Genomic DNA, 12,217 nt, shown 5'->3' with positions numbered 1-12,217 from the left:
TATATGGGATGAGGCAAAGGCAGTACTCAGAGGGAAAATTATAGCTCTATATGCTTAAATATAAAAGAGGAAAGATCTCAAATCAGAAACCTAACCTTACAACTGGAGGATCTAGAAAAAGAAGAGTAAACTAAAGCTAAAATGAGCAGAAGGAAATAAAAATGATTAGAACTGACATAAATGAAATAGGGAATGAAAACGAAAACAGTAAAGAAAATCAAGGTAACCAAAATTAGTTCCTTTGAAAGAATCTATTAAATTGACAGATCTTTAGTTAGACTGACAAAGAAGAAGAGAGGACACAACTGTCTAAAATTAGGAATAAAAGGGAGGCATTACTAATGACCCTCCAGAAATGGAAAAGATCATGAAATGTTACTACAAGTATATATCACCAAATTAGATAACCTAGATGAAATGGACAAATTCTTAGAAACACACAAACTACCTACATGGACTCAAGATGACATAGACACTCTCAACAGATAAGTAACAAGCAAAGAGACTAAATCAGTAATCAAAAACCTCCCCCAAAAGAGAAGCACAGGACTAGATGGTTTTACTTTTGAAGTTTGCTAAACATTCCAGGAAGAATTAACACCAGTCCTGCTCAAAATATTGAAGAGGGAGGAAGACTCTCTTACTAAATCTATGGTGGGCTGCCTGATTCTAATACCTTATAATTAGCCAGATAATGATGCCACAAAATTATAGACCATTATCTCTTAAGAATAGAGATGCATAAATCCTCAGAAAAATACTAGCAAACTGAATCTGAAAGCATATTAAATAATTAAACACCATGAACAAGTGAGGTTTATCTTAGTGGTACAAGGGTGGTTCAATAAGAAAATCAATTAATGTAACATACCACATTAATAGGACAAAGGGGAAAAAAAGCAACAACATGATCATCTCAGTTGTCGCAGAGAAAGCATTTGCCAAAATCCAGCACCCTTCTTGATAAAAACACTTATAAAACTAGGAGTAATAGCAAGTTTCCTCGATATGATAAAGGACATATATGAGAAGCCTGCAGCTTCCATATCCACCAGTGAAAGACTGAAAGCTTTCCTTCTATAATCAGGAACAATACAAGGATGCCTATGGTCCTCACTCTTGTTCAACATTGTAGTGAACATCCTACATCCTAACATCCATAGAGCAGTTAGACAGGAAAACCAAATAAAAGACATCCAATTTGGAAAGGAAGAGGTAAACTTTTCCCTATTTGCAGATAAAGGATTCTATATATAGAAAATTCTGAAAAACCCACAACAAAGCTGCTAGAGCTAATTAATCCTGCAAAGTGACAAGATATAAACTCAACACCCCAAAATCAGTAGTGTTTCTTGAAACACAACCATCTTGAAAAAGAAGAAGTTGAAGGACAAATGCTTCCTGGTTTTAAAACTTAGTACAAAGCTTCAGGAATCAAAACAGCATGGTACTTATATAAGGAGAGACATACAGACTAATAGAATCAAGTTCAGAGTTCAGAAGTAGACTCTCATATCTCTGGCCTCTTGGTTTTTCACAAGGGTCCCAAGTACACTCAATGGGGAAAGAACAGTCTCTTCAAAAATGGGGCTGAGAAAACTCTATATGCTAACGAATGAAGGAAGACCCCTACTTCACACCTTAAATAAAAATTAACTCAGAATTCAACAGAGACCTAAATATGAGAACCTGAACTATAAGACTCCTAGAAGAAACATATGTCATAAAAGTGAAAAGAAAACCTATAGAGTGAGAGAAAATATTTGGAAACCACCTATCTTGTACAGTTTTAATATCTAGAATATATAAAGAAATCCTAAACAACAAAAGCCAACCCAGTTATATAATAGGTAAATGATTTGAATAAATATTTTTCCAAAGATATACAAATGTCTAAAAAGCCAATGAGAAGATTGTCAACATCATTGGTCATTAGGGAAATGCAAATGAAAACCACAATGAGATACCATTTCACCCCCACTAGAATTGCTGCTAATTAATAATACAAAAAATAATGTTGGATAGGCCATGGAGAAATAGGAACACTCATTTATTCCTAGTAGAAATGTCAGTCCTGGGGTAGGGAATGGGAAGTTATTGCTTAATTGGTACAGGTTTGAGGTGTTGGAAGTGTTTTGGTAGTGGATGGTGTTGATGGTAGCACAATATTGTAAATGTAATGAACTCCTTAACATGACATATTTGAATGTGGTTAAAATGGGCAATTTTCACTTGTACATAGGGTACTATAAATTTTTGAAAACCCGACAATAAGGACTGCAGATCATAAACAGTTAAACAGCGAACCTTCACGACCTTCATGTAACTATGGACCATCGTTAATAGCACAATTATTCTCTCTTCAGTTTTATCGGAGTTACCATACATATATAGAAGAAAATGAAAGACAAGCCACAGACTGGGAGAAAGTATTTCTAAATCATATATCTAATAAAGAATTGGACCCAGAATTTGTAAGAACTTGTACAACTCAATATTAAGTATACAGCTCATTTTAAAACTGGGCAAAGGTTTTGAGTAAATATTTTACCAAGGTATATATGTGAATGGTTAATGAGCACATTGAAAGCTACTTGATATCATTAGTCATTAGGAATATGTAAATTAAAACCACAGTGTGCTACTACTACATGTATCCTAGAATGGCTCATTCATAAAGACAGGGAAACCGTAAATGCCTGCAACTGGATGCTAGGGAGAAAATGCCGAGTGGGCACATGCCAACATGAACTCCTGGGAGTGACACAGAGAGGGTTTAGCAGAAGTTGAAAACACACTCCACCTGTTTACCTAGATGGGTAGCTGCTAAAATAATGGGAGAGATGGTGCATAAGTAGGATTTGTAGTTTTACATGCAAACATTTCTTCTGTTGGGAATGGAGAAACCACTCATTCTTTTGGGTACAAAAGGCAAGCGTTTCTGTATAAGCCTTGAGGAATAAAGGATGAACTCTAAATGTGAATTGTAAGGATGTTTCTTGGAAAAATAAATGAGATCGTTCAGCATAGGAAGAACTACAGGGAATCTAAAAAATATGAATAAACAATCCCTGGCAAATTGGGGCCCTGACACGTTATGTGAAATGAGATGTTTCTAGACTAGAAAGTCCAGAAGTACTCAAAATGCATATGGGAATTTATTATATGATAAAGTGGCAATTCAAATTAGTAAAAGATGCGTTATCCAGTAAATGTTCTGTGGACAGCTGGGTGACCATCTGGGGAAAAAAAAATAAAGTAGAATCCCTACCTCAAGCCATGTAATAGACTAACAAAAACAAAAAAGCATAGAATATATTTTTAAAAATGACTTGAGAATGGGAACTCTCATTACCTAGAAACCTTATCTCAAAACCTAGAAACAATCAAAATAAAAAAAACCTGGACAATTTAGTTATGTAAAAACAAAACTGTGCATAGAAAAAACATCATAAAGTAAAAAGATAAAAAACTAGAGAAAAGTATTGTAACTCATAGTTCAGAGTTTATTTGAAGAGGTTCTAATACACAACTACAAAGAAAATCCGGATCAAATAGAAAAGTGAGAAAAGAATATGCTCACAATAAAAGGGAGTGCAGATATCTCCTAAACATATGAATAAATTGCTCAGGTCCATTTATAATAAGAAAAATGCAAATTAAAACTATAATGAGATTCTATTTTAAGCCTATTGACAGAGATCAAACAGTTTGATATCTCTGGGTTGAAGAAGGTATGGGAAATGGGTTATGTTATACATTGTTGGTGGGCTGATAAATTCTTACTAACTGTACAAAGAGATATTTGGCAATATTTGTTGAACTTCATAATGCATATACTCTCTGACCCAGTAATGCGACATACAGGAAATTATCCTACAGATGTAAGATAAAGTACATGGATTAAAATATCTGATATTATTCATTGCAGCATTGCTGGTAATAGTAAAAGCCTGGAAAGAGCCTTAAAGACTGAACCTCTGAGAATTCGTTAAAAACATTATGGCATATTTAACTAATGGAACACTGCAGAGCTATTTTTTTTAAAAAAAACCAGCTTTATATGAAAGAACAATGATATCAAAGTTCATGCTGTAAAGTAAAAAATAGCAAGTTGTGGAACCGTTTTTGTTTTCTTATATATAGCCTTTATATAAAAGGGAGTAAAACAATACACACATACATTAGGGTGTGCATGTGTGTTGACTCTTTTTAGAAAGCCATATGATATATTGGTAGCATCCAGTGTCTCTGGGAAAGGAGAAGAAGGTGTGGAAAGAAGACTTACTTTTCAATATATTCTTTTATTTGTGCCATTAAAATTTCCAATGTCTCACACTTTTCTCAAAAGTAAATAATTTATAAATAATTAAATTTCCCTTTTGCCCCACCTGCCCAAGACTTTGCTCTTTTCTCAAGATGAAATAGTATGTTTTATTCCCATCTTTTACTTTGTTGGGTTATTCTGGACCTATCGCCCTATGGAGAAATTATTGTAGCATATCTCTGGTTTTGTTTTTCAGGACTTTGTTGGCATTAGGATGTCATGTAGGTATATCAGATGAACATGCTGAAGAAAAGGTGAAAAAAATGAAGCTACCCAAGAAGTAAGTTGAATGTCTTATTGATATATTAAAGTAGTTTATACAGAGATGTATTGCACTCAAATAACTCTTGACAGAAACCCAGATGTATTGCTTATACTTAAGTTATAAAATTCAAGTTCAAAAATGTAAACTGCTGAATTACGTTTGATACAGTCTCAGAATATATTTGGAGGTATAAGAAGTGTGTCATTTTCCCTGTGTGCATATGTGTGCACACATGTGTGTCCACATTTCTTACTGATTATATGTGGCTTTCCACTTTTCACCAAAAATATCTATTTACTAATCTTATTTACTTTCACAAAGAAAATATATTTATAGAGTAAGTATGATATCAGCAGTATTACTGCCATTTTAAGATGAGTAAATGGAAGCAAGTAGTAGTTTTGCCTGGTTGTCCCACTACCTCTATCTGTTATCCTATTTAACCTCTCAAAAGTACAGCTTTCTCATTTGCTAAGCTAGTAGTAGTAGTACCTACTTCATAGACATGTTTTAGGTATTAAATGTTAGTAATTGCTCAAGAAATGATAGCTATTTCCTATCTTTTTTAAAAAAATTTACATATTTGAGTAAATTTCCTGAGATCTGTGGATTATAAATAGCAACCTAGAAATATTTTCAGTAATATAATGAAGATAGAAACAAAGGAGCCAAACCATAATTTCTGTCAGTCTCTCAGGCCCCCAAATTATCCCAAATAAATATAAAATCCAAGTGGAAATTATATGCTTTGCTAAAAGAATTGATGAAAACTATATTATTAACTTGAACATTTTTTAGTTAACTTCTAAAATTTTTCATCAAAAGTTTAAATGTTACAAAGGTTGAAATTTCTGTTTACATTTTGAAATGACACTTTTACATCAACTTTAAGGGTATCCAATGAAAGCAGCACTGTTATGATTTGATTCCTACTATCATCCATTTGAAAACTGCATGAACATATTGCAAAATAATAGGGAATTTAATATTATTTTGACTTGTATTTTCAATGCATTTTCCTCATTGAACATTATATTTTGTCAGTCAACTGATCATGCTGATATACCTCTCTATAATCAAATTATGTAACTGAATTGAAATTGAAATTTTAAAAAAATTTCATATTCTCTAAGTGTGAAAATTTCTTCTGTTATTATAATTGTTCTGTATACAGTTGTTGACATCAACATGAATTTTTGGTTAAATATAAAAATATAAAAATATAAAATATAAAATATAAAAAAGTTTTACTAGAAATAGCTCATAGTGAGATCAACTCAGCTCTTTTTTCCCAATTAGACCACATATCCTTGCTTAAATATTTTTCACTGATAGAAAAACTTAAGATCCCATAAAAAAACTATATAAAAAATGAGGCTTTTTGTTATCAAAAATGCATTTTCAGTTCACTGAAACAAAAATAGCATATTGATTCATCACCAGAAATCATATTTAATGATCTATCAGGTGACAACTCAATAAAACTATAAAATACCTGACTTGCAGAGTATTCGCTATGCTCTCATTAAAACCATTCACTCTCAAATTTTTAAGAAAGTATACCAAAAAGGTATTATAAGGGGAAAAAAACACCCACAAAAACCAACAACTATTAATTACACCTGTTACTCTTTCACTTTGAGGCACCTTATTTAATCTGATATTCACAGGAATAGGAAAATAGAAATTTAATACACCATTATTAAAGTCATTGAATTTAACAGATTAGTTTCATCATGTTTTATGCATGTATGTGTGTATATGTGAATGCATATACATATATGGCCTTTTTTTGTCCATTAACACCTTGGCGCTTATTCCACTTTGGGGATATGTATGTCTGCCATTAAACCTAATTGGGAAAACCACTTTTCACTATCAGAACAACCAGCCTATACAGAATTATGTTTTGTCAAAAGAAGTCTGGCTTCCTTTTTCTGTTAAAAGGGATTACATGCTCCTATGGCAGCCATCTCAATTCTGACTTCTAAATTAGATAGGTAGATAGGTAGACAGACAGACATGGCACAGGACTTTACCGAATGTTTATCTTCTTGAAATAAGGTCCTCTGCTTTCAGGCTGCTTATTCTGATGCTTTTCTTTGTGTTCTTCACATAGCTTTGCATTTTTTCAGAGTAGATGGGAAAATGGAAAAGGCGAGCTCATTAAATGAGCTCACATCTGCTGACAGCATATATTATATCTGAATTCCCAACATACTATTTTATTCGTACACTATGAGCTAAAATTAAGGAATCTTGATAACAATTGTTGATGTGAATGCAGATCAGCAAACATCTAAAAGTTGGGAGAAGTTTTTATAACCATTTTAAAACCAGTTTGCAACATTGTTTAAAATGAAACATGAGCACATCTTCTAACTCAGCTGCTCTGCTCCAGGATTTATGCCCTAGAGAAAGTGCATGCCCCCAACCCCAGTAGATAACAAACATGTCAACTGTTGTTCGTAGAAACATTGTGATTGCAGAACAATCGGGGGAGGTGGGTGGGAAGGAGAATGAGTAATGTTCTCAGTAGAAAATAAATAAAGTTCAATAATAATCACATAGTGAAGTAAAATATATCTCACAAGTTGAAACACAGTAATAAACCTTTTTTTTTTCTTTTCTTTTCTTTCTTTTTTTTTTTTTTTTTTGCAGCTCCCAAACAAGTAAAACTAAATAATATATATTGTTTTGGAATATATGCTTATTTGATGAGGATATATTTTTTAAAGCAAGCAAATTATTATTCTAGATATTAATTGTCTTTGGGATGAGGTATAGGCAGGGATGTGGGGTGAAGAGGAACACACAGATTGTAAAGGTATTGGTAATATTCTAATTATAATGCTTTAAAGCATATTCTTTTATATGTGTCAAATATAAAGTTATTATTTTTAAAAATAAAATGACATGTAATCTAAATGTATCATTCATCACGAAATATGTAAATGCTTTAAATCTCCAGTTAAGAGACAGAGATCGTCAGATTGGATTTAAAAAGATAAGTCACTCTGCATAAAATCTATCTATAGTAGAAACATCAAGAACTTTAGGGAAGCGGACTTGGCCCAGTGTTTGGGGTGTCTGTCTACCACACGGGAGGTCCATGGTTCAAACCCCGGGCCTCCTTGACCCATGTGGAGCTGGCCCATGCGCAGTGCTGATGTGTGCAAGGAGTGCCCTGCCATGCAGGGGTGTCCCCTGCGTAGGGGAGCCCCACACACAAGGAATGTGCCCCGTAAGGAGAGCTGCCCAGCATGAAAGAAAGTGTAGCCTGCCCAAGAATGGCGCCGCACACATGGAGAGCTGACATAACAAGATGACACAACAAAAAGAAACACAGATTCCCATGTCGCTGACAACAACAGAAGTGGACAAAAAAGAACACACGGCAAATAGACACAGAGAACAGACAACTGGGGCAGGGAGAAGAGGAGAGAAATAAATAAAATCTAAAAAAAGAACTTTAGAAAATAGGAAATTTGGAAATAAAATATTAGAAAATGATGTTATCAGGCAGTATGACTCAAAAGGAAACTGGATGGAAGCATATTAATATAAGACAAAAATAATAGATCTTAAGGCAAAGATAATATTGGAAAAAGGTCACTACGTAAGGATCAAAAAATACAAGCATCATGCTGTAACAATGTATGCACCAAATAAAACAACCTCAAAAATATTAATGGATTTTCAAGAAGAAATAGACAAATCTATAATCATACTGGTAGATGAAAACTCAATTCTTTTACCAATGAATATCTGTAGCAAACAAATATGATTAAAAATTAATAAAGATTTAAAGCCCTACAATTAAAAGCATGACATATATAGAACTCTGCTTCCTAGAGTAGGTGAGTATTAATTCTCCAGCATACCTGGACTGTTTAAAAAACTTGACATCCTTTAACCCATAGGACACTGGTATCATAATGATCACATCCACTGAATCCAAAGAATTACAGCAACAACAAACATATAAAGCCATGGCATTTAGGAATTTTAAAACACTTCTATATAGCTCATGGATCAAAGATACTATCATGAAATATTTAAAATGTAAGAAAGGAAAGAGGAAACACTTCATATAAAATATATGGACTGAACATTTACAGTAATTCTTGGAGAAAGTTAAAACAAATGATAAGTGCAGAAACTAATAAATTTGGTGGGAATGGAAAGACCAGTGATACCAATGGGGGTGTTCTCTTGATAATTTTAGGAATATTTTTAAGAGAGATAGCAAAACAACAGTTTTGTGCCCCCCAAAATTTAAAGTTTAAGTGAAATGGGCAGTTATGTAGAATAATATCAAAACAGAAGAAGAAAGAAAACATGGAGACCTATTAGCTGTTTAAAAAATGAATTAGTAATTTAAAATATAAATATGCATACATGCACGATAGGCCCAAACAGCTTGTCTATAGATTTCTACCAAATCTTCTAGAACAGATACTCTCAAACGAAAAAGAAAGCAGCACTTCACAGCTTGTTTTGAGATTAGTATAACCTTGATTCCAAAACCCAGATCAGAGCAGTATGAGAGAGGGAAATTATAATCCAATCTTACTTATGGACATAGACACAAAAATGCTAAATAAAATATCAGCTAACAATCCAGCATGTCCTAGGAAAGTATATTATGACTGAGCTGTTTATTACAGTAATGAAAGGATGGGTTAACATTAGAAAATGAACTTGGTAAAATCCTTAATAAAGGAGAAAATTCATATGCTCTTAGTTACACATATGCAAAATGGGTAAAGGATGTGAACAGATAATTCATAGAAAAGGAATCTTCTTTCTTGTTGAGACTGGGGATGGCACTGAAGGGCTAGGGACTCAGGGTCAAAATTTGAGCCTCTTCCTCAGTAAAATTGACCTGCTAACCTCTGGACTAAAAGTTAGTGAAACTCCGGGCTTGAGCACAGAGAGTGGAGCTCCAATCCCAGAGGAACTCAGGGAGAAGAGAACTGAAAGGGTTCAGAAGGGCACCTTTGCCCAACCTGCTTGTTGTCTTAGGAACCATCATTGTTCCCATCACCTCCCATCCTTATCACCTCCTATCCTCTTTGCCTCCCCTCCTCTTCACCTCCCATCCTCATTGCCAAACCTGATAAAAGAAAAACTCTTCATGTAGCTTAGGATCTTATAACTTCATTGCCGGACTTCTGAATTGGGCAGTCTTCCATTCAGAAAGGGGAAGGGGCTTTAGGGAGGGGGTGAGAAAGGAAGCTCACACAGGGCGACCCTCTGGAAGAAGTGAAGAAACGTCCTGATTGGCTGACATTGTTTCCATCTTACAAAGGGGGCGGGGCTCTTACCACAAAGGGACCTGATATTCATTGATTAGTACCATAAACTTCTCTGATCTGATAAACTAGCTCTCCTGGACAGCAATTAGTTTTATCACCAGGTGTTGCTTATCAGCAACCATGTAGGGTGTGTTCCACTGTCTCAGAAAACCCCTGCAGGCCAGTAGTTGGTGTCTTCTGGACAAGTCCTTCTCTGAAAGGGGTCTTCGGCAATGCCCATGTAGGGGTCACTTTATTTTACTTAGTATAGTTTTTAAGTGAGAGGTGATGGTTACAAGAGCAAGATCTCCCATGTCCCCTTCCCTCCTGGTGTAAGTTCTTCCTTCCAAGGGACTTTAATAGTGGCTGGATTAGAGGGGAGCAAGATTCAAATGTGACCTACTGGTGATTTAAAAAGATACCCTTCCAACTTAGTTGTGTGCATGCATGGCCAATAATCTCTGGATAAGTAGATGAAAAATTAGAAATGTTCAGAGATTGGGACATGGCAGATTAGAAATTATGTCTTAGTTTTTCTTTAAAGAAATCAGTCAACTGAAATATTTATGGTGTTCATCAGAAGATTAATTTTTCATCAAAGCTTGATAAGAACTGGTACTCGATTATTTTCTGCTGTTGCTTTTTACCGGGTCTTCCTCTGCCATTTTCCACTTTGACTTACTTGTTGTTTGCCTTTGTTGGAAGTGTATCTTCTCTAAATGCCAAGGTTTTAGTGGGTACACATGTGCCCTTAGAGTTGCTTTTATTTTAGCTATTAGAAACAAGGCAGATTTGCACACACAGCCTTTGGGCTATGATCTGTGTAAGAGCATCTAGTTTAATAAATGGTCACAGTTAAAACTAATTCTCTTCTGTTTCTTTCATATATATATTTCTCTGACCACTCATAAACCTGGAGTTTAAAAGCAAAGCTCTGAAATAAAATTCATTGGCGTGGTAGTGGGGCAGCCTCTTGTACATGTCCTTTTATCATTAATGATATTGTTCAATTTAGCTATGCTGCAGGTGCAAGAGAGTATCTTAGAGACACTTTGATAATCAGGTCAAGTGTGATAAAGTAATTGGAATTAAATGCTGCTATCTGCACTGGGAAATAGGCAATTTGAATATTAGGTTTTTTCCCTGATATTTAGTACACATTTCATAAAAAGTCATCTTGGGTAACTTGACTGCCCTAAAATTCCTTAAGGATTATTCCAAAATATATGATTCATTGTACTTCTTTTTTTTTTTAAATTTTATTTTACTTCTCCATTTCTCCTTTTCTTCCTCTCCCTCCTCTCAAAATAAGTAATTGAAGAGTACCCCTCATTATCATCTATTCTTAAATTCATAGATCTTTGTACATTTGTTGTAAAATTAAACTCTTGATCTTGGCATAGTTTGATAAGACAAATTAGTACAGGAATGAAGAAAACTGCAGCTGAGAAGAAATCCATTCCAAGAGCTTGTAGTCCCCAATAGCTAACATGTGTGAATAATTGAAATATGTGTAGATTTAAATGAAAGTGACATCCTTGTTTGAATATGAATGCCGTTTATTTGAAGTTTTTTTTTGGTTTTGTTTTGTTCTTGTAGCATTTTTCTGTTATTAAATCAATGCCAAATACAGTAGGTCACAAACTATATATCTTATATATCATTGGGAAATAAGAGGGAGTATCAGACAGTGAAAAGAGTGTTAGAATCCTGTAAGGGACTATTTTAAAACTTGTGCTAGATATTGCCTCCCCCACTTGATTCCCCCCAATACTGAAGCCACTGCCAGTGATAGAAATGGAGCATGAGATGTGGTGTCCCTCAGGTATTCGGGCAGATGAAAGCCTGATCATTATATTCTCAGTGTATGTATGTGTATATCATTTTAAAGCCACTTCCTGAAATGAATAATCAGATGCCGAATGTGCATCCATATGTATACACTGTTTATATAGACACAAGCACATGTACAAAATTAAGTTGATGTAAATATTTTCTTAAATGAAAAATGGTGTTACAAATATAGTTAGGCTTTTTCTATAAAGACAAGGGACCGTGATTGTGAAGGAATAAACTTTATATACTCTATTTATATAGAGTGGGTAAATTTCATAGGTCACAAATTTTTAAATGCGTTAATAATAGGTAGAACTTCCTTTTTCTTTTTCCCTGACTGGGCTTAATTTTGGGTTTTAACCCAGTCGGCCTTGTCCCCAAAGGACTGGTAATAAAAACATAATCCTACTTAATCCTACTTGTTCCAACCCTGCTCCTGAAGGGCACGAGTTGGTGTGGCCTTGAGACCAAAGAACACCTGTGGCATTT

The 12,217-nt window shown here is 34.4% G+C and overlaps 1 protein-coding gene across 1 annotated transcript in view; it reads left to right on the top strand.

Moving 5' to 3' along the window:
* RYR2 (ryanodine receptor 2) overlaps positions 1–12,217 on the top strand; it is a 735,760-nt gene that overhangs the window by 438,811 nt on the left and 284,732 nt on the right. Inside the window, exon 23 of the mRNA XM_071207362.1 lies at positions 4,524–4,607. Coding sequence (XP_071063463.1) covers positions 4,524–4,607 — 84 coding nt within the window. The remainder of the gene's footprint in view (positions 1–4,523; positions 4,608–12,217) is intronic.

The sequence above is a fragment of the Dasypus novemcinctus genome, chromosome 13 (genome assembly GCF_030445035.2).
Source record: "Dasypus novemcinctus isolate mDasNov1 chromosome 13, mDasNov1.1.hap2, whole genome shotgun sequence".
Classification (NCBI taxonomy): Eukaryota; Metazoa; Chordata; class Mammalia; order Cingulata; family Dasypodidae; genus Dasypus; species Dasypus novemcinctus.
Note: the sequence above shows the minus strand (reverse complement) of the source record. Positions and strands in the feature narration are given on the sequence as shown.